Here is a 27,083-nt window from a genome sequence, read left to right as displayed (position 1 = left end):
TACAACATTTATGGTGTCAGTAAATCGGAAACTAGTTAGTAGCTGGCTACTCCGCTTCTCTACATTTGACCAACCTGTAACAAATGCTAGTCCAATCACCTGTATTGACTGCCACGTCCAAGCTATTTGGCCATGCAGATAATTTTTCTTTCTTAGATAATGACCTTTTCACCAATTTCCCAAGTCCAGAACAGTTCCTTCCAGGTTTCGTGTCTCATGATGGATCAATATTAGTTAATGTCTATTTGCTGAGACAACTGGTCACTTACCATCATGGAAATATTGGGGGGATTGATCTTAAGTAAACCAGCCATTTAAAGGGCATGAATCTAAACAGTGTGATGGGTACAACAAGTCTGCCCACAATTTATCTCTCCTCTGATTCCGGTGGGTGCAAGCAGAAATCCACTAAAAAAACATTGCTGTGTGAGGACCACCTTGCGTCATTCTCACTCCAAAACATTAGTTGTAGCACATACTATCTCATTTTTGTGAACCAATGAAGGGTTACCACGGAGATTACACAGTAAAAAAAAATATCTATTGTCTCGGCTGTTCAAAGAAGAGTTCCCACTTTGCCACCAGTATTTAAACAACATCTAGGTCAAGTTATGCAGCACTATACTGAAGATGTTTGGAAATATAAATAGAAAAGCCACCAGACAAATGACCTTTCTCTTGTGTTTTTTTTTTCTTGCTAAGAACATAGAAATGCAGGATGCCCATGTGTACGATAAAAAAAAAAAAAAACTCACTATCTTCTACTATGTCAAAATACCGTCTTTTGTTGTTCAATTTCCCTTTTTAACATTAGGGCTCTTTGCTCTCAAGAGACTAGAGTGGCATCCTGAACTACCTGCATGGAGTACACAGCATTAAGGCTGAGAAGCTGTTGCAGCGAACAGGAGATAACAATCGTGGTCAAATCTGCCGGATCAGCACTTCCTGAACACAGAGAAGTGAGTAAATAGGTAGTGAATCTCCAGGGATCAAGGGAGGGGGCAGACAAGTTAGGCTTTTGTGGCTCTCTGGATGCTAGGCGAGGGGGTGATTAAGTTGGGAAGCAGCAATGGAAGATATTTTTCAATTTCCCTGTATGGGAAAAATTCACGGTCTTCCATTGCCTACCCAGCTTACGAACCGCGGTCACCCAGGTTAGGTTAGGAATGCGGTGGGAGATGAAGTCTTAGCTCAGAGCAATACTCACAAAATTTTTAGGTTTCGCTTCCACATTGCTTGCGCTCTGCTTTTAGGTTCGCATACACAGCGCTTGCACTGTGCTTGTGAAATCTGTTGTATTTAATATAAATCTTAAAAGTGGCTTACATCCCCCACCCCCTTTGCTTTCATTGGTTCCTGTGTTTGCCACTTACTTTTGCTCCGTTTCTATTGGCTGGTACACTATTTTCCTTCATTTACCAATGCATTTTGTAAGTGTGCTTCTCTTATCAGTTTCCAAGCGCTGAAGTACTGTTTTCAGCCGCTGCATGGGACTTTATTAGGTCAAGTCCAGGCAGCGCTTGTGCTGTCTCTAAGATCTGCCAGCAAGTACCTTTGGTTTACTACTTCCAAACTAATGTTTTGCCTCTGCAGCACTGCCCGATCCTAAGGGCTCAGCCACTGGTCAGACCAGGTGTGCCCGGGTCAGTTTCATGCTCCAATCGTGTGCGCACTCTGCCGTTCCCCCGGGGCACAAGCAGGGACTTCCCTTGCAAGCTCGCATATTTTTTGTGCACTTTTCGGTGCCCCTGGGCCAAAGCAGGTATACACGTCCGTGTGCCTTTGTTGTGTGAAATCCCCCATATGCTGAGAGATTCCCCAAGACAGGCGTGCATGTCTACATGTACATATGTGTTTAAAAGAGCACAATTCTTTAATGGTCTTCATGCTCTAGTTATGGGCAAGCACAAAGTGCTCCATCCATTCTGTAATCTCTCTTTGGGCTTCAAACCACGCCCATGCCACGTCAGTCACTTACATTGGTTCGTGGGCTTGCCTTTTAAAATCCGCTTGCTTTCATTTGTGAAAGGCATGCATACGTCATGCCTTTTGCAGTGTTTAGCCCACCTACACAGCACCAGTAAAGTACCAAAAACATACGAGGCTCGATATTTTCAGCCTGGAGTCCAGACTACTTTATCGGTTTATTTTTCACGCATTTTACATAGCGCAATCGCGCTGCGTTTTTTTTTTTGTTGCTTTACAACGCTAATAGCTCTAACTCGAACAAATGCGAGACCCGTTGCATTGAAAATGCTTGTTTTTGTGTGTGCTGTCTCCTTGACACCAGCCCCTTCTTGTTTGTTTTGTACAGCTACAACTAGTCGCAGTTAGGCCACCTCATATCACTTAAATCCGTAGCATTTCCCAGCAGAGTAGATGTTTTTTCACAGAAGCCTTAAAACTTACTTGGTGGGATCCAGTCACCCCATTTCTCTGTGATATTTATTATGGACTTTGCAGGCTAGTTACAGGCTGTCCGGTGCTCACAGCCAGTTGTAAACATGGCTAGAGACCTCTTGTGTTACTTGTGGCCGTTTCCCTCTCATCTCTTATCATTGGGCACACTCACCGTTTACATTATATGTGAAGTGACAGTATCAGTGTTCAAGGCACGCACTGACAAGCTAATCAGAGGTAGTGGGATGCAGAGGTGTTATATTGCACAGTGAAGACTGTGATGTGTGCTCTGGCAAAGAATGGCAGAGGTACAACTTTAGGTCGCCGTGTGTGGGTGTATACATTCATTTGTATATGCTATGTTGTTTTGAGTACTTGTAGGCCTTATTTGCCCCACCCTTAAAAATAAACCTACATTGAATGTGTCCTTACGTGATGTAATTGGTGCTCTTGTAAAGAGCTCCGATACCTTTGGTTCAACTAAAACGCTATTGGGAGTACTTTCGGGTCACTTTATTTGGTCTCAGTTAGCCTAAATACAATGATGTAGGCTCACCAAGCTGAAACTTACAACAAAAAATTATCAATAGAGGGAGCAATAGATCAATAGAGGGAGCAACCGCATGTGTTGGCGGTGAAGATGGAAAGTTTTCTGTACAGGTCACCCTTGACCCTGCTGGGAACGCTGGGTGAAGCACTGGGAGGACACATCACGGAACTGGAAATCAAGGTCATAGCAAAATTGGCAAGTGTTAAAACTCCATGGACAGATGGCCCATCAGCGGAACTTTAACACAGCCCTGCAGCTCATCTTGTGCCTAGAATGGTTCTGGAAGGGCTGTTGTAAATCGGTGGTGTTTGCAGTACAGAGGGTGACGTGGCAGGGCTGCACCATATCTTTGATGCTCTTTCGCTAAAGGTAGGAGCCTTTGCCAGCGTGGTCAGAACAGAGGGAAGAGGAAAGGGGATCGCACAACAAGATGCTTAGCACATTGTCTTGCTTATTGCGAAAGACATGCTCCTATATCCCAGTGAAGCAGATAGAGGAGCTCCCTCTAGCATCTAGATCCTAAAGACACGGGAGATGGTCTCCGGACTAAGAACTAATTTAAGTAAATTCTGTTTTTCCCGGTATCCTCAAAAATGAGCTGCTTAGTCCTCAGATACATAGGGATCAAAGTGTACATCTTCAGAGAGAACATGAGGGAAGGGTACCCTTACTATGTAGCGTGGGGTTCTTGCAATCTCTTAAACAGCCTAATCTAAAATGGTAATCTTTCCACGAGTCCCATATTACTTTGTGAACCTGCCCATGTGGATATCTCGGAGCTGGTTCAGGAAACTAAACACCTTGTTAAGTGAAGTGGTCTGGGAAGGGGGGGTAGGCACTAGGTGCAGGTGCTAAGGTGCCCAACGGGTGTGGGAGGCATGGGGGCACTGGACTTTGAAGTGTACTTATCATTGGACCAGATACAGTGGCTGGCTAGATGACTGGCTGAAATTCACAAGGCTGATCTAGTGGATGTGGGGGACTCAAGTTCTAATCGCACTATTACTGGGAGTACAACTGAGGGTGGTGAGGCACCCAGAATTCCTACATATAGTGCTCCACTGCTGGAAATCAGTGGTCTGGAAGACCCAACACCGTCCACTATATTTGCCTGCTCTGATAGGGGTGGATTTGCCCACATCAGAGGAAGGATTCTTCATGGATCGCAGCATGTGAGGTTGGACCGAAATGGAGCTCGAAACAGTAGAAGACTTATTTAGACAGCAGGCTTGCAACCTAGATGACCTGGTTAGGGAAGATGGCCTCTGACCATAGAATGTCTGACGAACAAGTTACTTACCTTCAGTAAAAAATGATCTGGTAGAGATTTATTCTAGTTGCAGATGCCTTACCTTAGAATTTCCCCAGGCGTCTGACTGGATCTGGAGATGGTTCATTGAGCAGTACCCTTACTCGCCATCAGGTAGCGTTGGTGGACACTGTGTGCGTCGGCGTTGCGGTCGCTGTGATGATGTCGCACTAGTATATAGGCACTACCCCAGTGCGCTGACGTCAGTTTCTTTTCACGACTTACCATGGTAGTAGTGCAGAGCCATGAAGAACACTGAGATTGGTGCACCAGAACTAGGGCCCTGAAAGGGAGTCCATGTCCCCAGAAATCAGTTCCCAGAGCGGGAAGGATGGGTGGGTTGGTAAGGAATCTGCAATTAGAATATGTCTCCAGCAGATAATTCATTACTGAAGGTAAGTAACTTGTTCATCTGATAGAGACTTCTAGTTGCAGATTCCCTACCTTAGAATAGATACCTAAGCAATACCATTCCCGGAGGCGGGTCTGTGAATCAAGACTGTAGGAAGCTAGTTCTGTATATACTATACTTAAGTAAGGCATAGTGTGCACAGAGTCTAGTGGATCCCCAGAAGCTTTACAGAGTCTAAAGTAGATATAACTAATGCTCTTTTTTTGTGGTAGTGTGGTTGAACGGTTAGGCTCATCAGAGGGTAGTGCTAAGCATTTGTTGTACACACAGAGTCAAGAAATGATGCATACACTCAGTGACTAACTCCAGGCCAAGGTTTTATGTATCAAAAATATATTTAGTTACTTTATTTTTAGAACCAAAAGGATCTTTGTTGCAGGTAAGTACAGTTTCAGGAATATATCACTTTCAAGTATCAAAAGTACTTCGTTTAGAATTCACAGGTAAAACAGTTTACAGGTAAGTAATACTTTTAAGTTTCAAAAGTAGACATTGCAATTTCTCACAGAAAGTGATGCAGTCCTAGGGGAGAAAAAGTAACAACACAATTTGCAGGTAAGTACTTGACTTACGATCCCAGTTTTCAGGGGTAAGGAGTCCACAGGGCAAAGTTTAGGAAGACACCAAGGGTGCACAACCAGCAACATGGGCTGGTCGGGTGCAGAGGTCAAAGTTGGTGTTGGGTGCCCAGTGGAATCCTAAGTAGATGGGGGACAATTAGAAAGAAACAGCTTGCAGGTAAGTACCTGCGACTTGAGAGCACAGACCGGGGGCGGGGGGGGGGGGATTAGATCAGCACTGGGTGGGGATGTGTGCACTGGTCAGCACCAAACGCACACCCACAGCAGCACAGGGGAGGCCGGGTGCAGGGTGCAAACAAGGCACTGGGTGCCCAATGCTTTTCAATGGAGAAACCCCGGGGGTCACAAAGATGCTGCAAGTTTGGTCCAGGGAGTCAGCTGAAGAAAACCAACAGCTAGACAGGTAAGAAGAGAGCCCACTGGATGTTGCGGGACCATTGGTTGGGTTCCCCAAAGCCAGGGGGCTGCGGTCGCAGGGGAACCTTTAGGTGTCAGAAAATCTTCACCGGATCCCGTCACGATGGGGAAAGGGGGGCGGGAGTCCTCTGGATTTAGGCTGCAGGTGTTGTTGTGATGGCCGGCATAGGTAAACCCAGGGTGGACTTAAGGTCGGAATCGCCTGGGTACCTTCTCTGGACTGGTGGGCCACCTGGACACAGGCTGTGGGCGTTGGGTGAACAGTGGGCAGGACTTGTGGATGTGGGGTGGTTCTGTAGTCCTTCTTGGGGGCTTCTTTGTGGACAGGGCCACTGTCCTCGGGAGATCTTGCTCCATGGGTAGGCAGGTAGTCCTCTGGGGATTTGCAGACGTTGCTGGTCCTGCAGGACTAGACGTCTTCTTGTAGCAGGAGTCTTGAAGCTACAGACAGGCCGGTAGGGCTGGGGCCAAACCAGTTGTCATCCTGAGTCTGCTCTTCTGGTGCTGCTCTTCAGTCCTTCTTTTCAGGTCACCAGGAATCTGTAGAGCAAGGTTCAGAGGTGCCCTTAAATACTAGATTTAGGAGCGTTATAGGGGTCACAGGGCAGTAGCCAAAGGGTACTGTCCCCGAGGATGGCTACACCCTTCTAGTGCGCACTCCGTTTAGGAAGGGGGGTACATTCCTAACCCTATTGGTTAACATCCTCCAAAGCAATATGGAGGATTCTGCCAGGAAGCATTCACCTCCGCTCTGGGCACCCTCTGAGTGGTCCCAGTTGGGGTGAGCACACCTCCTGGTGTTTACTAATTTTCTCTCTGGACCTCTCTGCCAAAAGTGGGGCTTGTTTGTGTGTGTGTGTGTGTGTGTGGGGGGGGGCAGGGGGGGAGTGGGGCAGTGTAACAAGAGGCAGGAGCCTTTGAGGATCACTGCCAAGTGTTGCAGTTCATGCAGGGGGGTGGTGTGAAGCACCTCCACCCAGAGCAGGCTTTGTCCATGACCCCAGAGAGCACAAAGACTCTAACCCCATGGGATCAGAAACTTGTCTGTTAGTGGCAGGCTGGTACAGACTTGTCAGCCTCACACTGGAGGGTTGGCGAGATACATGGGGCATCTCTAAGATGCTCTCTGAGTGCATTGTTCAATAAATCAAACACTAGCATCAGTGTGGGTTTATTGAGCTGAGAAGATTGATACCAAACTTCCCAGTCTTCAGTGAAGCCATAATGGAGATGTGGAGTCCGTAATGACACACTCCCAGCCCATGTATTCAATATGGCCACACTGCACTTAAAATGTCTAAGAATGGACTTACACACTGTAGGGGCATATTGCAAATTCAGCTATGCCCTCGCCTGGGGTATAGCGCACCCTGCCGTAGGCCAGTAAGGTCTGCTAGATGGGTGACTTACCTATGCCACAGGCAGTGGTTTGTGGGCTTGGCACCCAAAGAGGGGTGTCATGTTGACTTTACCTTTTTCTCCCCCCGCCCAACACAAATCTTCTGCAATGGCAGTGTGCATGTGTTTGGAGAGGGGTCTCTTAGGATGGCACAATACGTGCTGCTACCCTAAGAGACCCTCCCTGGGCACAAGGCCCTTGTTACCACTGGCACCTCTGACAAGGGACTTAGCTGTGTGCTAGGGGTGTGCCAATCGTGGAAGCAATGGTACAGTTTAGAGAAAGAACACAGGTGCTTAGGCCTGGTTAGCAGGATCTCAGCACACACTCAGTCAAGTTAACATCAGATATCAGACAAAAAGTGGGAGAGGTAACTATGCCAAAGAGGCTCTTTCCTTCAAAGATCATAGTAGGAAGTCCTGCAGGAGCGAACAGCCAAAGTAGCCGTCTCTGCGGATCTGACTGTCCAGGCAGTGATGCTTTGTGAACGTGTGCAGAGATGCCCACGTTGCTCCATGTGCAGGACTGGAACTCCATATGCGAAGGCTGTGGTTGCAGCAGTTGCTCTGGTGGAATGAGCATGCAAAACCTCAGGGGGTTGCTTGTTTGCCAAAGCGTAACACATCTCAATGCAGAGGACAACTAATCTGGAAATGGTCTGCTTCTGCACCACCCCTTCTTTCGTCGCATTCACAAAACCTACAAAGAGTTGATCGTACACCCAGAAGAACGAGTTACTTACCTTCGGTAACGACTTTTCTGGTGGATACATTAGCTACCTGTGGATTCCTCACCTAATGAATTCTCCCATGGCGCCAGCATTCGACGGAAATCTTCTTCCTAGTCTCTGCACGTCGACGAGGACGTCACTCTAGCCCACGCGACGCCGTCTGACGTCATACAGGCAATAAGAGGTCCTCGACGACGTGCCGACGTCAGTACCAATCATTTTTTACGTGCATGAGAACAACCAGGCAATACAATGAAAGAGCAAGGCAACATCCCATAACATTGTAAAATACACAACATTGCATGAATAGCTGTAAATCTTTTATATATATAACTCTCTCTTTTAAAAAAAAAATATATATATACAAATCAAGTATATACACAAAGATATATACATATATACATATATAAATATATTATATACAATATCTATTGCACCCTCGAAGACCAAGAGGAGCGCACTCACGGATTACTTGGTAAGACCAGAAAGGCAACGGGGAGGCGGGTGGGACCGTGAGGAATCCACAGGTAGCTAATGTATCCACCAGAAAAGTCGTTACCGAAGGTAAGTAACTCGTTCTTCTGATGGATACCACTACCTGTGGATTCCTCACCTAATGAATAGAGTCCCAAAGCAATACCACGCCTGGCGGTGGGTGCCTAAATGGTCAAACCAAGAAATCCTGCAGCACTGACCGTGCAAAATGGCCGTCCCTTCTAACCTCAGAATCCAAACAGTAATGTTTTGCAAAAGTGTGAAGGGACGACCAAGTTGCGGCCTTGCAGATGTCGACCACAGGAACACCTCTGGCCAAGGCCGAAGTGGCCGACTTAGCTCTGGTGGAATGAGCTCTAATGCCCTCAGGAGGATCCTTCTTTGCCAAAGAGTAACAGATTTTAATGCAAAGAACAACCCACCTGGATAGTGTTCTCTTGTGGACTGCCTTTCCTCTCCTCTTGCCCACGTATCCAATAAACAGCTGATCCTCCAGCCTGAAATCCTTTGTTCTATCAATAAAGAAGCTCAACGCCCTCTTTGGGTCCAGACGGTGCAGTCTTTCTTCCTCTTTGGAAGGATGAGGCGGAGGATAGAACGTGGACAAAGTAATTGCCTGAGCCAAATGGAAAGGTGAAACAACCTTCGGGAGGAAAGCAGCCTTGGTCCTCAACACCACCTTATCCCCATAAAAAGTTGTATAAGGGGGCTTTACTGATAAGGCCTGCAACTCACTCACTCTCCTTGCTGATGTTATAGCTATCAGGAAGACTGTTTTTAAAAACAAATACCTTAAGGGGCAAGAATGCATAGGTTCAAAAGGGGACCCCATAAGGAAAGTCAGGACCAAGGACAAATCCCATTGCGGCATAACGAATGGTTTTGGAGGATATTTATTTAGAAGACCTTTCAAGAATCTGATAACAATAGGGGATTTAAATAAAGATGGTTGGTCTGGAAGACATATGAAGGCTGACAAGGCCGATAAATAACCCTTAATGGTAGCCACTGCACAACCTTTTTGCGCTAGAGACAGAGCAAAAGACAAAACGTCCGATAGATGAGCACGTAAGGGATCAATCTGCCTCTCTCCACACCACGCAACAAATTTAGACCATCTATTAGCGTAGATAGATTTAGTGGAGTGTCGCCTGGCCGCTAATATAACATCCACCACCTCAGGCGGGAGAGAGAAGGAACTCAGGTTGCCCCGTTCAATCTCCAGGCATGTAGGTGCAGACTCTGGAGGTTGGGGTGTAAAACCTGCCCCTGCGACTGCGAGAGGAGGTCTGCCCTGAAAGGAAGACGGAGCGGAGGGCACATTGAGAGTTGGAGAAGGTCGGAGTACCATACCCTCCTTGGCCAATCCGGAGCTATTAGGATGACTAGAGCCCGGTCCTGGCGAATCTTCCTCAATACTCGAGGAATCAAGGGTATGGGAGGAAACGCGTAAAGCAACTGGCCGCACCAGGTTATTTGAAACGCGTCCCCCAACGCTCCCTGCATCGGATACTGGAGACTGCAGAATAACGGACAATGCGCGTTCTCTAGAGTGGCAAACAGATCTACCCGAGGAAACCCCCACCTCTGGAAGATTAAACGGACTTGATCTGGATGGAGACGCCACTCGTGGTCTGCCGAGAATTGGCGACTGAGACTGTCCGCACGCACTTTTAAGACTCCGGCCAGATGGTTTGCTATCAAGCAAATCTGATGGTCCTTTGCCCAGGACCATAGTCTCCCTGCTTGTTTATGTACCACATCGTGGTAGTATTGTCCGTTAGGACCTGTACCGACTGACCACGAAGGGAAGGGAGGAAGGCCTTGAGAGCCAGACGTACAGCCCGTAACTCTAACAGATTGATGTGAAACATCTGTTCCTCTGGAGACCAAAGGCCTTTGATCTCCAGATCCCCCAGATGAGCTTCCCACCCTAGAGTGGAAGCATCCGTTATGACTGTGGCCACTGGTGGCGACTGCTCGAACGGCTTTCCTTGTGAAAGATTGTTGCTTGCAATCCACCACTTCAAATCCACAGCAGCATCTCTGGAGATCTTGACAGTACTCTCTAGATCCCCTTTGTGTTGAGACCACTGCCTTCGGAGGCACCACTGAAGAGCCCTCATGTGCCAGTGAGCATGCGTGACCAACAGAATGCAGGAGGCAAACAGACCGAGCAGACGAAGGACCTTGAGGACTGGAACTACCGCTCCATTTCGAAACATTGGAACCAAATCCTGAATATCTTGAATCCGCTGAGGCGGAGGAAAGGCCCGACCCAATGTTGTATCCAGTACTGCCCCTTTGAACAGGAGGCGCTGAGAGGGCTCTAGGTGAGATTTGGGCTCGTTCACCGAAAAACCCAGGTCGAACAACAACTGGGTTGTTGACTGCAGATGATGCGACACAAGCTCCGGGGACTTGGCTTTGATCAACCAGTCATCCAAGTAAGGGAATACTGCTATCCCCTTCCTTCTGAGTTCTGCCGCAACCACCGACATCACCTTCGTGAAGACTCGAGGTGCTGAAGTAAGACCAAACGGAAGGACCGCAAACTGATAGTGCTGCGATCCCACAACAAACCGGAGATACTTCCTGTGTGACTTGAGTATCGGGATATGAAAGTAAGCATCCTGCAAGTCGACAGACACCATCCAGTCTTCCTTGTTCAACGCCAAAAGCACCTGTGCTAGGGTCAGCATCTTGAACTTTTCCTGCTTGAGGAACCAATTCAAGATCCTCAGGTCCAGGATTAGTCTCAAACGACCATCCTTCTTGGGAATCAGGAAATACCTTGAGTAACATCCTCGACCCCTTTCCTGCTCTGGGACCAACTCCACCGCGCCCTTTGAAAGGAGGGCTTGTACCTCCTGTTCTAGCAACAGGAGGTGTTCTTCTGAACAATAAGAAGGGCGGGGCGGGATGAGGGGCGGGAACTCCCGAAAGGGAAGGGTGTAGCCTTTTCCCACAATACTGAGAACCCAAGTGTCCGTTGTAACAGTCTTCCATTTGCTGAGAAAATGCTGTAATCTTCCCCCTACAGGAGAGGAGTGAGTGGGAAATGGTGGAAGCCTAAGGCTGCTTCCCCTGCTGCACCCCGCCAGAGGATGAGGAAGAGGCAGAGTGCTGCTGAGAGGCTCCTCTGGTGCGGACCCTACCTCTCCCTCTAAAAGATCTATAGGGATGGGAAGAGGCAGGTTGCTGATATCTTCCCCGAAAGGAAGAGGAGGAAGAGCCACGCCCAAATCCACAAAACCTCCTGAAAAATCTGGAAGAGGCCGTGGAAGAAGGAGCTTGGAGCCCTAACGACTTAGCCGTGGCCCTGCTCTCCTTAAAACGTTCCAAGGCCGAATCTGCCTTGGCTCCAAACAGTTTGTCCCCATCAAACAGGAGATCCAACAACGTGGACTGTACATCCGCAGAAAAGCCCGAGTTACGGAGCCAGGCCTGCCTCCTTGCCACCACAGTTGTGCCCATTGCTCTGGCCACCGAGTCGGTCGTATCCAGTCCAGTCTGGATAATCTGGGTCGCAGCAGCCTGGGCATTTGAAACAACATCCAAAAGACCCTGGGGAAGCTCTGTAAATGATGAGGAAATGTCATCCATCAGAGCATGAATATACCTCCCAGGATACAGGTTGCGTTGGTGGCCTTCAACGCCAGACTGCAGGACGAAAAAATCTTCTTGGACTGCGCATCCAGTTTCTTTGAATCTCTGTCCCCAGGCACCGTCGGGAAAGAACCAGGCGCTGACTTGGATGAACAGGAGGCCTGCACCACCAAGCTCTCCGGCGTAGGGTGCCTAGACAGAAAACCAGGGTCAGTTGGAGCCGCCCGATACCTCCTGGCCACGGCTCTGTGAACTGCTGGGGAAGATGCCGGCCTCTTCCACACCTCTAACACCGGATCCAGCAGAGCGTCATTAAATGGCAAAAGAGGCTCCGCCGCAGCTGAGGCCGGATGTAGCACCTCTGTTAGAAGGTTTTGTTTTGCCTCCACCACCGGCAAAGGCAGGTCCAAAAAACTAGCTGCCTTCCGTACCACTGCGTGAAAGGAAGCAGCCTCCTCCGTATATTCTCCCGGGGACGAAAGATCCCACTCGGGGGAAGTGTCCAGCCCACTGGCCGACTCCAGACCACGCAGCCCATCACCCGAGTCCTCTAGCTCTCCTTCTTCCAGGGCTCGTTGGTACTCCTGCTCCTCTAATACACGGAGAGCACGTCTCCTCGAATGAAGCCGTTGCTCAATACGAGGAGTCGACAATGCCTCCGCCGAAGTCGAAGATCGGCGCCGATCTTCAGAAGCCACCAACGCCGTGTCCGGCGCCACAGGTAACTTCGGCGCCGACGAAAGAGCAGTCGAAGCAGATGGCCTCACCGGAGTCACAGGCCGAAATCCCGACGTCGACGGGATGGAAATCTCCGGGGCCAATCCCTCTGAAGCCACCGGAGCGGCCACCGGCTCCGACACCGGCGCCGAGCCCACGTTCCCAAAAGGGAGAAAGGGCATAAAGGGTGCCGGCCGAAGAGGCGCAGGATCACCTAATGAAAAGGCCAAAGGCCCAGCCGGAGCACCCCCTGGAGCCATCTGTTGGAAGATGGCATACATCGCATTCAAGAATGCGGAACTATCGGCTCCAGGGGTGGGGAAAGCCGGATACTGGGGTGCCTTTCTCGGAGGCGACCCCGACGCCGGCCTCGACGTCTGCGACGCCGGAGATTACACCTGAGGCTCCAATACCTCAATCACCGACGCCTGTCCAGGTGAAGTCGGAGACGCCGGAGAGGGCAACGGCGTCGAAGGATCCAGCGTAACCGTGGGACTGATCTCCCATGTCCTTCGGCGCCGATCCGAAGACCTGGAACGAGTCTCCTTGCTTGAATGACGCCGTGATTCTCTAAGGCGCCGGGAGTCTCGATGACGCCGATGTCTTGGCGAAGAAGACTTCTTGTGATGCTTCTCTTTTTTTGATTTCGCCATAAACAGCTTCGCCTCACGTACCTTGAGGGCCTTTGGATTCATGTGCTGGCATGAATCACAAGTCGAGACGTCGTGGTCGGAGCTCAGACACCAAAGGCAGTCGGAATGAGGATCCGTCACTGACATCTTGCCTCCACACTCACGACAAGGCTTGAATCCAGACTTTCTCTGCGACATTATTACCACAGCGAAAGACTACGCAGCAAAAATACACTGTAACCACAAAAGTAACAGTTGCTCCCTCGAAGATAACCGTTTTGAATGCACGGAAAAAAGGGAACTGACGTCGGCACGTCGTCGAGGACCTCTTATTGCCTGTATGACGTCAGACGGCGTCGCGTGGGCTAGAGTGACGTCCTCGTCGACGTGCAGAGACTAGGAAGAAGATTTCCGTCGAATGCTGGCGCCATGGGAGAATTCATTAGGTGAGGAATCCACAGGTAGTTGTATCCATCAGAAATCTTTGGTACGATTGAGGTAGAACTTCATTGCTCTTTTTGGATGCAGATGGTGGAGACTCTCCTCTTAATGAGAAGGATGTGGGGGTGCATAAAAAGTAGGCAAAGTGATGGATGAAAAGACTTGACCAGTTTAGGGACGAAGGAGGCCCTGGTAAGAAGCACCACTTTGTCAGAATGGACAGACAGAAATGGTTGCTGTAATAAGCTGGCCTGGTGCTTGGTGAGGACCATTTGGTATTATCACCTTATACAAGGTCCAGGTATCCCCCATTAGTGAGGTGTAGTCAGTATCTAGGAAGGCAGGCTCTCTAGAGATAGCTGTAGATGAGCAGCCAAGACTTATCAGGGAGACAGGCAAAGCTTATGCAATACCACTTATAGTCACACAGCACATACTGAAGTGAAAGAAGCACACAGGTATAAAAATAAAGGAACTTTATTTTAATGACTCAAATACTAAAATACTATATAGGCAATACTCTACTAGTAGGTGAGTAAACACACTGTTGTGTACACCTTAGTAATCAGGAATGGGCATATAATCAATAGAAAACAGTGAAATAACTGTAAACAATAGTGACCCTAGGGGGAGACCAAACCATATACTAAAAATAAAAAATAAAGGAATGCGAAAGTCAGACCCCGACCCAGGTGAGTGGACTCTTTAGAGGGGAGCTGGAGGAACTAGGAACCCCAAAAGGTAAGTACCAGAGTGCCCCCCCCAGTGACAAGGAGAGAAGAGGTAAGTACCTTGTTCTTCCCAAACCCACCCGAGAAACTTTGTAAAAAGACTGTGCAACACCCAAGCAAGACTGGAAGAAACAGAAGATGGATCCAGACAGAAGAGGACCTGCAAATAAAGAGGACCAAGTCCAGTTCCATTTGGAGTGTCTGGTTGGGGCAGGAGCTACTACCCACCCTTCTGGAGATGCAGGACGAGGTCGACTGTGAAGACCATGAGTCGGCTATGCAGCACAGGAGCAGAAGATGATTTCCAGAACTGATGCAGTCGATGTCTCACGTCAGAAGAAGATTTGAAGTCCATCAGTGTTGTGGAAAAACACCAAGAAACCTTGGCAAAGGCAAGAGTCGCAGATGAAGAGTTGCAGAGCTGCTGGAAGTGGCAAGAGTCATGGTGCATAGGGGTACTGTCTTGCAAGGAGAGGCAAAGACCCACCACCTCCAAAGTTGGACAACTGGTAGAGGGGACTAAGGGGACTACTCCAGACCACCACCTGGGTTGCAGGATTCTGGCAGAGTTCCAGGAGAGAGGACCCATGCAGCCGGTCATCGTTGCAATTGGTACCTGCGGATGCAGGGGAGTGACTCCTTCACTCCAAGGGATGTTGCGGTTCCAGTGGCCAGAAGTCAAAGTAAACATTGCAGAGGAGTCCTGCTGGAATTTCGCACGTCAAATCCGAGGACCCACCCAAGAGGGAGACCCTATATAGCTCTAAAAGGGAGATTGGTCACCTAGCAGGGTGACCATCTATCAGGAGGGGACTGTGACATCACCTGCCTGACTTGGCCACGAAGATGCTCCTGAGGCCTCTGCCCATCTTGGATTCCAGATGGCAGACGCAAGTGGCCACCTGGAGGGTCTCTGGGCACCACTCCTGGGGTGGTGATGGACAGGGGAGTGGTAACTCCTCTTGCCATTTTCCAGTTCCTCGCAGGAGCACGAACCGGGGGTCCCTGGACTGGTGCAAACCGGTTTATGCAAGGAGGGCACCAAATATGCCCTTCAAGCATACCAGTGGCTTGGAGAGGCCACCCCTCCCAAGCCATTTAACACCTATTTCCAAAGGGAGAGGGTGTTGCCTCCCTCTCCCAAAGAAAATCATTTGTACTGCCTTCCTGGGCTTGAGCTGTTCAAGCGGCAGGAGGGCAGAAACCTGACTACAGGATGGCACAGTGCTGGTTGCCCGGGAAAACCCTGCAGACTAGTAGGAGCAAAGCTGGGGGTCCACTAAGGAGCCCCCAGAGTGCCTGGACTCATACAACCAATGCTGGAAACAGTATTGGGGTCTGATTCCGACATGTTTTATACCATACATGCCTAGTTTCGGAGTTACCATTATGTAGATCGACATAGGTAGTGAACTATGTCCAGTACATGGGTAAAATGGCTTCCCCGCACTCACGAAGTCCAGGAAAATGGATCTGGAATTCATGGGGACATCGCTGCTCTTGCATGGCTGCCCACACACACAGGTACTTGCTCCCTGCCATCTGGGCTAGGAGGGCCTGCAATAGGGGTGAATTACAGTAAACTGGTGCAGTGACCTGGAATGAAAGGGTGCATGCACCTTTTCATGCAGGCTGCAATGGCAGGCCTGCAGACACATTTTGCAGGGGCTCACATGGGGGGCATAATACAGGTTGCAGCCCATGGGGAACCCCTGGTGCCCCAATGCCCTGGGCACCTAGGTACCAAATACTCAGGACTTCCATGGGAGCACCAGATGCCAACTGTGGGGTGTACAAAGTCAGGGACAACCACATTTAGAGGAAGAGAGCACCATCACTGGGGTCCTGGTTAGCAGGATCCCTTTGAACACAGTCAAAACACACTGACAGCAGGCAAAAAGTGGGGGTATCCATGCCAAAAAGAGGGTACTTTCCTACAGTCGCTTCGAAGAAAGAGTTGGAGCTCATTAACTATGCGAATAGAGATGATGGCAATAGGAAAAGTAGTTTTCAGTGTGAGGAGGCGCAAAGGACAATTATGTAGTGGCTCGCAAGCAGCACAAAAAAGGTACCAGGTTCAAATCCCACTGGGGCATTATGAATGGGGAAGGTGTAAACATGTGGGTAAGTCCCTTAAGAAACCTCCCAACAATGGGAGATTTGAATAAGAAGAGTTGATCTGGCAGTCTGAGGAAGGCAGAGATAGCAGACAGGTAGCCTTTAGGGTGCCCAAGGCAGAGCCCTGCTGGGCAAGAGAGAGGATGAACAGTCGAACCTCAGACAGAAGCACAGAAAGGGGATCAACAGACTTCATGGTACACCATTCCACAAATTTGTTCCAACAACAGGCATGAACTGTTTTCGTGGAGGAGCGTCTGGCTTCCAAGATAACATTGCAGACTTCGTGTGGAAGGTCGAAAGAGGTCAAGTGCCACCACTCAATCTCCATGCAAAGAGGCAGAGACTAGACAGGTTTGGGTGGATAAACGTCCCCTGCTGCTGTGACAGAAGATCCTCCCGAAGGGGCAATCTGATCAGAGGATCAATGGCTATGCTCAGAAGCTCGGCATACCATACTGTTTGTGACCAGTCCAGAGCCACAAGGACTATTTGGGCCCGGTCGCTCTTGATCTTCTTCGGAACTCTGGGCAGAAGTGGTATTGGCGGTAAGGTGTAAAGGAGGCCGGAGTTCCACTTGAGACAAAAAGCGTTGCCAAGTGAGTGCCACCTTGAAAACTTCAACACGCAAAGCAGCTGATATTGCACGTTCTCTGCAGAGGCGAACAGATCTAACCAAGGCTCTCCCAACTGCTGAAAGAGCCCTTGCACCACCTCCTGATGGAGACGCCTTTTGTGATCGACCATGCATCGACAGCTGAGTTCGTCTGCTCTGGCGTTCAGAGAGCCCATCAGATGGTGGAGCACCATGGATATGCCCTGACATTCCAGCCATGTCCAGAGCCGCAGAGCCTCTTCACAAAGGGTCATGACCCCACTCCGCCCTGCTTGTTGCAGTACCACATGGAGATGGTGTTTTCGGTGGGATACCTGCACCACTTTCCCTTGGAGAGAAGGAAGGAATGCTTTCAATGCAAGCCTCATCACCCTGAGCTCCAAAGGACTGATGTGGAGCCCTCTGATCTCCACCTCCCTCATCTGGTGGTCCATTCCCAGGAGTGACGCATCTGTCACTACTGTGAGATGTGGTTGGGGAGGGATCTGCCTCTGACCCAATCTTGAATCAAAAGGCACCACTGCAGATCTTGCACATTTCCCTCCAAGATCTGGACCATGTTCGAGAGATTTTCCTGATGTTGCACCCACTGGAACTTCAGGTCCCACTGTAGAGCTCACCTATATCATCTAGCATAAGTCACTAGCAGGATGCAGGAAGCCATGAGGCCCAGCAGCCTCCGAGTCATTCTCACCAAAACCCAGGATAGAGGCATACACATCGGTATCATAGCCTGAACACCCTGGACTTGCTTTTCGGGAGGATAGGCCCAAAATTGTGCTGTCTTCAGAACAGATCATATGAAAGGAAGGGTCTGAGAGGGAGTCAGGTGTGACTTTGGCATGTTTATAGTGAACAGCAGCGAATGCAGGAGGTTCACCGTAGTCTGAAGGTGGGAGATGACAGCCTGGGTCGAGTTTGCCTTCAAAAGCCAGTAGTCAAGTCAGGGGGAGACTGAAACCCTTAGCCTGCGCAGATAAGCTGCAACCACCGCCACCACTTTTGTGAGGGGTGCTGGTAAGTGTAGGAGGCTGGCCTGGTTTGTAGTGGGTACCTAAGGTACTTACACCTTATACCAGGTACAGTTATCCCTTATCAGTGAAATGTAGGTAGTGTCTAGCAGCTTAGGCTGTCTAGGGGTAGCTGTAGCAGAGCAGCCAAGGCTGAACTAGGAGACATGCAAAGCTCTTGCAATACCACTATAGTTACACACTACTTACGCACAATAAAAGACAATACTCAGTGTTACCAAAAATAAAGGAACTTTATTTTAGTGAGACAAGGCCAAAAATATCTTAGAGGAAATACTCCTTCTGGAGGTAAGTATTATACACAATATATACACTAGTAACCAAAATCAGGTATGTAAACAGTAATAGAATAGTGCAAACAGTGAAAAATACAATAGAGTGCAATAGGCCTAGGGGCAACACAAATCATATACTAAAATAGTGGAATGCGAATGTCGAATTCCCCCCCTAAGCAAGTGTAGTGTGTGGAGGGGCGCTGGGAATGTTAGAAAACACCAAAGATAAATAGATCACCCCACCCCAGAGCCTAGGAATGCAGGAGTAAAGTACAGCAAGTTTCCTCAGAACACACTACAAGTCGGGATGAAGAATTATGCAAGAACCAAGCAAGACTGCAAGCAACCAACAATGGATTCCTGGACCTGAAGACCTGTGGAGAGAGGAGACCAAGTCCAGAAATCGAAAAAGAGTCCAGGAGAAACAGTAGCCCCTTCCCACCTGGAAGAAGGTGCAAAAGTGGATTCTCCGGTTTGAAGAAAAGTACAGAAATGCACCAAAGACGATAGCTGCGGGTTCCTGCTTTGTACAAGAGATGTCCTACGTCGAGTCATTAGATGCAGGCTGTTTGCGTAGCTGGATTCTGCCAACAAGTTTTGGTTCCCGCAAGTACGCGTTTTGCATCAAATAGGAGCTGCCCGGACCCGAGAGGACTGGGGGTCTCAACTCGGACTGAGTAAACAGAGGAGGCTCTCAGCACTTCAGAGAGCCCTCAGAAGACCATGCAGCACCCACGGGAGTCCCAGGACACGGAGACAAAGGAGTTGTAAAGTGCACTATACAGGAGGATCCCACGCTGCCTGAGAACAACTCAGAGAGCTGTGTGTCGCAGGACGAAGTGCTGGGGACCTGGGCTACACTGTGCACGAAGAACTCTTGGAAGAAGTGCACAGAAGCCCAAGGAGCTGCAGAGGACGCAATGCAAGGGGTACTGTCTGGAACAGGGAGACAAGCTCTTACCTCCACCAAATTTGGACAGCTGGACTTTTGGACAGTCAGGGTCACTTCGGTCCACCACCTGTATTCCAGGAATCACGCTTGTCGACAGGGGAGGAGTCCCAGAGTACTGGTCGTTGTCTTATAGAGGTGCCTGCTGAAGCACAGAAGTGACTCCGTCACTCCACAGGAGATTCCTTCGGTTCTTCTGGTGCAGGGTGAAGACAGGCAGTCCTCAGAGTGTGCACACCTTTGCAGCTGCTGGCTGGAGCTGAAGTTGCAGGTCACAGGAGCCTTCTTGGATACTTGGTTGCCGTTACAGTGGTTCCTGGAGCAGTCTGAGGTTGATCTGAAGCAGAGAAGTCCTGGAGGAATCTTGCAAACCGAATCTGAGGAAACACCCACAGGGAATAACCCTGTGAGGGGGATTGGCTATCTCCCCAGGTATGCACCTATCAGGAGGGGTCTCTGATGTCACCTGCTGGCACTGGCCACTCAGATGCTCCCAGAGGGTCCCCACACTTTGGAATCCAAGATGGGTAATGCCAGGGACACTTTGGAGGAGCTCTGGGCACCACCCCTGGGATGGTAATGGACAGGGGAGCGATCACTCCCCTTTCCTTTGTCCAGTTTCACGCCAGAGCAGGGACTGGGGGTCCCTGAACCGGTGTAGACTGGATAATGCAAGGAGGGCACCGTTTGTGCCCTTCCAAGCATTTCCAGAGGCTCTGGGAGGATACCCCTCCCATGCCTGTAACACCTATTTCCAATGGGAGAGGATACAGCCCCCCTTTCCTAAAGGAAATTCATTGTTCTGCCTTCCTGGGATTGAGCTGCTCAATCCCCAGGAGGGCAGAAACCTGTCTGTGATCTGGCAGCAGCTGGGGCTGCAGTGGAAACCTCAGAGAGCTGGTTTGGCAGTACTGGAGGTCCATGGTGGAGCCCCCAGGGTGCATGGAATTGGCCCCCCAATACCAGATTTGGATTGGGGTTCAATTTCACAATCATAGACACCACCCATGGCCATATTTGGAGTTACCATTGTGAAGCTACATATATGTAATGGCATATATGTAGTGCACGCTTATAATGGTATCCCCGCACTCACGAAGTCCGAGGAATTGGCCCTGGACAACGTGGGGGCACCTTTGCTAGTTCAAGGGTGCCCCTCACACACAATAACTTTGCACCTAGCCTTCAATAAATGAAGGTTAGACATGTAGGTAACTTATAAGTTACCTGGTGCAGTGAAAAATGGCTGTAAAATAGTGTGTGCACTATTTCACTCAGGCTGCAGTGGCAGTCCTGACGAAAGGTTTGTATGAGCTCCTTATGGGTGGCAAAAGAAATGCTGCAGCCCACAAGGATCTCCTGGAACCCCAATGCCCTGGGTACCTAGGTACCATATACTAGGGACTTATAAGGGGGGGGGTCCAGTGTGACAATCTGAATTGGAATATGGAGTCACTAAACTTATAGTGACAAATTTGGTAGATAGAGAGCATAAGCACTGGAGTTCTGGTTAGCAGAACTCCAGTGACACAGTTAAGAATACTGACAACACACATAGGCCACAAACTATGAGCACTGGGGTCTTGGCTAGCAGGATCCCAGTGAGACAGTAAAAAACACACTGACAAATAGGTTTCAAACTATGAGCACTGAGGTCCTGGCACTGAGGTCCCAGTGAGACAGTAAAAACACACTGACAAACAGGCCAAAAATGGGGGTAACCATGCTAGAAAGAGGCTACATTCTCACAGTAAGGAAGAATGGGAGCACGGTAAACTGAAATTGCTTGTGACCAACCACGAACCGTAAGTAATAACTGCGGGCCATCAGGATGGGAATGTGGAAGTAGGCGTCTTGCAAGTCCATCCAGTCTCCAAGGCAGACAGGACCTGAGCCAGAGTGAGCATTTTGAACTTGGAAATTGAGGGCCCGGAAGTCTAGGATGGGGCAAAGGCCCTTGTCCTATTTGGGCACCAGAAAGTAGTGGGAATAACATCCACAAGCTACTTCTGGCACAGGGACCTTTCTCTATGGCTTGCTTGGCCAAGACAGCCGCAACTTCTTCAGGGAGATGTGCCAAGAGATAGTAGTCGTCCGTAAGATGGTGGCATGGCCGAAGGTATGGTCTTGAAGGGGAGGGAGCCTATTGGACTATTTGCAAAACCCACCTGTCCGTCGTGATGGATTCCCATTGGGGCAGGTGATGGCAAATGCTGCCTTCAACTGGTCTGAGAAGGAGCAATGGACTAGGAAGGTTTGGAGGCTGCAGTGGTGAAAGTGGTGGACCGCTGGCTCTCTGATCCACGAGCACAGGGGATCCCGCATCTGCAACCATGCAGAGGTTGTGCAGTATGTGAAGCTCAGTTGCTGGTAGGGAATGGAAGTGGTTGGGTGCCCCTTCTGTAGCCACGAAAGGGGCTAACGGCGGACTGCGGGGTGGGGGGGTGGGGGGTGGCGAGGAGTGGCTGCAAGGCCAAGAGACCGTGCTGTGGCCGGAGACTCCTTAAAGCACTTGAGTCACGAGTCTGCTTAGTCTCTGAACAGATTGGTGCCATCGAAGGGCATGTCTATGAGTGACTGCTGGACATCCCCCCCAAAAATAACAGACGTCCTCAACCAGGCATGGCACCATAAGGCCACTGTCGACGCAACTGATCTGCCCAGTGAGTCCGTCGTGTCCAGCCCACAATGTATCGTGAACTTGGCGGCATCTTTCACGTCAGCAACGGCTTGAGAGGGAACAGCCCGGGCTTCCTCCAGCATCTGTGGCAGTACCTGCGTGACCATATCCCATAGGGTATGGGAATAGCGCCTAAAAGGCATGCGTTGTTCACAGACCGCAATGCCAGACTGAAGGAAGAGAACATTTTCTTCCCAAGCTGATCCAGTCTCTTGGATTCCCTATTCAGGGGTGTGGATGGGAATGCGACAGATGAAGAAGAATCCTGGAGGACAAGACTCTCAGGCATACAAGTGTTGGGTTAGGGATTTAGGGTCGTTCAGCGCAGGCCAAGGCGGCGGCTGACTGTTCTGTTTACAGGAGCCCCTGTGCTGAGTCTGGACCATGTACCCGGCAGGACATACACAAGGGCTTCATTTTAAAGGTAAATGGGGTCCCAAGGTGGAAGCCCCAGGCTAAAGCACCTCCGTCAGGTGGTTAATCCCGACTGACAAAGAAGGTAGTTCAAGGCTGAGGACCTCCGCTGCCCTTCTCAGCACCATAGAATATGATGCTCCCTCCTCCGTAGCCACGGTAAGGGGATAAACCATGCCAGCATCAGAAGAGGTATCTAGACCACTAGCCTCGCCCAATTCCTCTGCCCAATCCATTTCAGGGCCTTCCAGCTGTAATTCTAAAGGGTCCAATGACCCCCTTCACACTTTCCCCGTACCTATAAGAATAAGGGCCAGGATCAAACCTGGGGAATGTAGGCACAATCGAAGACGGAACCGGAATTGAGCGATGTCAGTTCAGCTCCATGTCAGGTATAAGTATGGGGTCGACGTCGATCATGGGCCCAACCAACATTGGAAGCATTGACCTCTTTGCTGGCGCCAATGAAGGTCCTGTTGGCACGACCAGTGTCGGCATGAAATTGACAATGGAACCCAAGGGGCCCCCTGGAGCCAGGGCTGAAGCTGCTGGCGTGAAACCAGAGAGGACCCCTCTGAACCTACTGAGCCCAAAGGCATTGCAGTGGGAGGGAGGTCAGTCTGCCCAAAACTTTGAGTTGGCGAGGGGTGGCACTGGCTCCCAGAAACTCAGGGAGTCGTGGAGCTGACCCAGAAGCAGGCTCCAAGGACAGTGGCCTAGAGCATCGGTGCACTTGCTGCGTCGCATTGTCCGAGCGACGGGACGAAGTCGAAGAACGTTTGTTCTTCTTCGATTTCTTTTTCTTGGGACCCAAAGTCCCAAGGACTTTGAGTGGGGCGAAGAAGGGTGGTGGTGTTGGCTCTGCGAGAGGTCTTGTGACCTTCCTCTCGATTGAGACTGAGAGTGTCCGCCCGCCATGAACTTTAGGACCGATCCCTCAAAGCTTTCGGGTTAATGGCCCGGCACTCGGAGCACGATTTCGAGTTGTGGTCGTGCTCCAGACACCACAGACACGAGGTGCGGATCAGTCACCGACATCATTCAGTGATAGGAGTCACACACAGCTTAAAACCAATCTTACGTGACATTCACAAAGCACCAAAAAATGGTCGAAGTCAGTCAAAAACGACTGAGTGGAGCTCTTCACTGGATACGCATTAGGCAGGTGCGGAAAGAAAAGAACTGAGGTCATCACGCTGGGGTGGCACTGCGAAACCATCACATCGACCATGACGTCAACGACGCAAGCGGAGGTGACCGATGCCACCTGACGGTGTGCAAGTGTACTGCTCGATGAAAAATCTCTGGATCCAGTCGGATGCCTGGGGAAATTCTAAGGTAAGGAATCTGCAACTAGAAGTGTGTACCAGCTCTATGTCACACTGATGAGGTTGATGTGTCACCTCTGGGCGGCACGCCCAGAGGAGCCTCCTAATCACAATCTTCCATAGATGCTGCTGACTTTCAGTGGTCAACGCAGTCTCATCTCATGGGTATATCAGACCACTTTGTTCATGGAAATCTATAAATAATCAGCTCTACATGCCTGATGGGAAACCAATCTGGGTAGACAGTTTAAGGGGAAGGAATGGGAGCAGGCTCTGATGAGGGTGCTCAAGGTGTCACAGAACACATGCTGCAAATATACACAATGTATTACCTACACTGTACATACCTCACTTCACATAGGCTAAAGGTTCTACTCCGCATGGACACTATGCAATGTTCGGCTGCGCCCCGGCAGATGCCAACTTCACACAAATGGTGTGGAGTTGCCCATCATATCGGGGTACTGGAACAAAGTGATGGGAGACACAGAGCACACAATGAGAAGGCAAAACATGTCAACTTTAAAGATCTGCATACTGGTTATTTCACTGTGGACGAAAAAGGTAAGCAACAGATTCCCTGGCCTGGGCCTAATCATTACACAAAGCAGTCACCAGAGGGAGTACATCATAGCAGATGGAAAAGAGAGGAGGGGAGCTGAGCTATGGCTGAGTGGGCTGCCATGAGCTAAGGAATTGAGGCGGTTGGTAGGACAACCAGAACAGGATTAAGGGGAGAAGTCCTGGCAGCTTTTATGGACGTGGCTGTTTACCCATATTGCACCTTACACTGGGAATCTATTGGGACTCCTATAACTGCATTGGACAATGTGATTAAAAAATGTGTTGTACTTTTGTAACACCTAGTTGGAATGAGAACATCTTTAACAATACTGTGAGCATGTACTGTTATGTGCATTTTGTTGCAATCTTTATCCCAATGGAGAATGAAGCGAGTACGTGTAGCTCCACACTTGTACCAGACTATGAGAAAGTTTATTAAGCAATAAAAAAAATCTAATAAAACATGTTAACAAAAAATTAAGTTAAAATTTACTAAATGTTTCAGAGCACACAATTGTGAATGCACAATTATCACAAATGTTAGGTGTTAGGTTTAGTACGAGGCAAACGAGCAGCATTTTGGGAGGCTCTCAATTAGCTACTTTTTACAAATAAGTGGCTCATGGACTCTGAATGAGAAATATTGGTGAAAAGGAGTATCCAAATTGATGACCGTGGTGACAAAATCAACGGTGGGGCAGACAATTTGTGCTGCGCTTATGTTCAGTTTCAAACCTATAATTCAACACATCCAGCATTGTCTGTGATCTCTACTGTACAGCTGCGACTTGCCTTAATGGTAGTCCTGGTTACTTAGAGTTCCCATATGCTATGTGTTTTTCATCTGACGTTCTCTGAAGACAATCAAAGCCTCTTATTGTCTTGCCACACAAAAAAACAAAAAAAAAAAAAAAAGAGTCAGGGATAGAAGGAGGTGTAACTCAGCTGAAAGAGATTTATCAGGATCACAAGTATTGCAATAGGCATTGTTTTCCGAATATTGACAATTTTTCACCTGTCTTTTGTAATGACAAACAGATCCTCTTCCTCATCAAACAAAGTTGTATTTTTCTCAACTTTTCCAATCTGTTCTTTTGAGAAGCTCGGTTTGGCAAGATTGTCTGTCTGCTTTTGTTCTGTAACAGGCCTACTCCGTTCCCAATGGTCCTAAGAAACAAAAATGTAGTGCAAGTTTAATACAAACTTTACAATGGTCAATCACTTATATTTAACAGATCACAGGCCTATATGATTCTTTCCTGTTTCCGCCCAAGACAGTTGTATGTTTGTTTTTGCCCTTGTGTCACTGGGATCCTGCTAGGCAGGACCCCAGTGCTCATAGTGTATGCCCTGTATGTGTCCTCTGTGTGGTGCCTAACTGTATCACTGAGGCTCTGCTAACCAGAACCTCAGTTCTAGCCAAGAACTAGCCAAGGTGCTCCCACATCGCTCAGGGCAATTTCCCCGAACTTTGTGAGTGCGGGGACACCATTACAGACGTGCACTGCACTTAGGTCACTACCTATGTGTAGCGTCACAATGGTAACTCCGAACAAGGCCATGTAACATGTCTAAGACCATGGAATTGTCACCCCAATACCATTCTGGTATTGGAGGGACAATTTAATGATCCCCCGGGTCTCTAGCACAGAACCCGGGTACTGCCACATTGCCTTTCCGGGTTTCCACTGCAGCTGCTGCTGCTGCCAACCCCTCAGACAGGATTCTGCCCTCCTGGGGTCTGGGCAGCCCCGGCCCAGGTAGGCAGAACAAAGGATTCACTCAGGGTGGGTGTTACACCCTCTCCCTTTGGAAATAGGTGTGAGGGGCTGGGGAGGAGTAGCCTCCCCCAGCCTCTGGAAATGCTTTGATGGGCACAGATGGTGCCCATCTCTGCATAAGCCAGTCTACACCGGTTCAGGGATCCCCCAGCCCTGCTCTGGCGCGAAACTAGACACACGAAAGGGGAGTGACCACTCCCCTGACCAGTACCTACCAGGGGAGGTGCCCAGAGCTCCTCCAGTGTGTCCCACACCTCTGCCATCTTGGATTCAGAGGTGTTGGGGCACACTGGACTGCTCTGAGTGGCCAGTGCCAGCAGGTGACGTCAGAGACCCCTTCTGATAGGCTCTTACCTCTCTTGGTAGCCAAACCTCCTTTCTTGGTAGCCAAACCTCCTTTTGTGGCTATTTAGGGTCTCTCCTCTGGGGTATTCGTCAGATAACGAATGCAAGAGCTCACCAGAGTTCCTCTGCACTTCCCTCTTCGACTTCTGCCAAGGATCGACCGCTGACTGCTCCAGGACGCCTGCAAAACCGCAACAAAGTAGCAAGATGACTACCAGCAACATTGTAGCCCTCATCCTGCCGGCTTTCTCGACTGTTTCCTGGTGGTGCATGCTCTGAGGGCTGTCTGCCTTCACCCTGCACTGGAAGCCAAGAAGAAATCTCCCGTGGTTCAACAGAATCCTTCCCCTGCTAACGCAGGCACCAAAAAACTGCATCACCGGTCCTCTGGTCCCCTCTCATCCTGACGAGCGTGGTCCCTGGAACACAGGAGCTGGATCCAAGTGGCCCCCACAGTCCAGTGATCCTTCAGTCCAGGTTTGGTGGAGGTAAGTCCTTGCCTCCCCACACCAGACAGCAAACCTGTGTACTTCGTGATTTGCAGCTGCTCCGGCTTCTG

General features: G+C 49.5%; 1 protein-coding gene across 7 annotated transcripts in view; it reads right to left on the bottom strand.

The window, feature by feature from the left end:
* Positions 1-27,083, bottom strand: part of LOC138300721 (WASH complex subunit 2-like) — a 780,011-nt gene that overhangs the window by 401,259 nt on the left and 351,669 nt on the right. For all 7 annotated transcript variants that reach the window (XM_069240414.1, XM_069240416.1, XM_069240417.1 and 4 more), the window contains one exon: positions 25,414-25,565. In XM_069240414.1, the coding sequence (XP_069096515.1) occupies positions 25,414-25,565 (152 nt within the window). The remainder of the gene's footprint in view (positions 1-25,413; positions 25,566-27,083) is intronic.

The sequence above is a fragment of the Pleurodeles waltl genome, chromosome 6 (genome assembly GCF_031143425.1).
Source record: "Pleurodeles waltl isolate 20211129_DDA chromosome 6, aPleWal1.hap1.20221129, whole genome shotgun sequence".
Taxonomy (NCBI): domain Eukaryota; kingdom Metazoa; phylum Chordata; class Amphibia; order Caudata; family Salamandridae; genus Pleurodeles; species Pleurodeles waltl.
The sequence above is the reverse complement of the archived record's forward strand: the minus strand, read 5'-3'. Positions and strand labels throughout refer to the sequence as shown.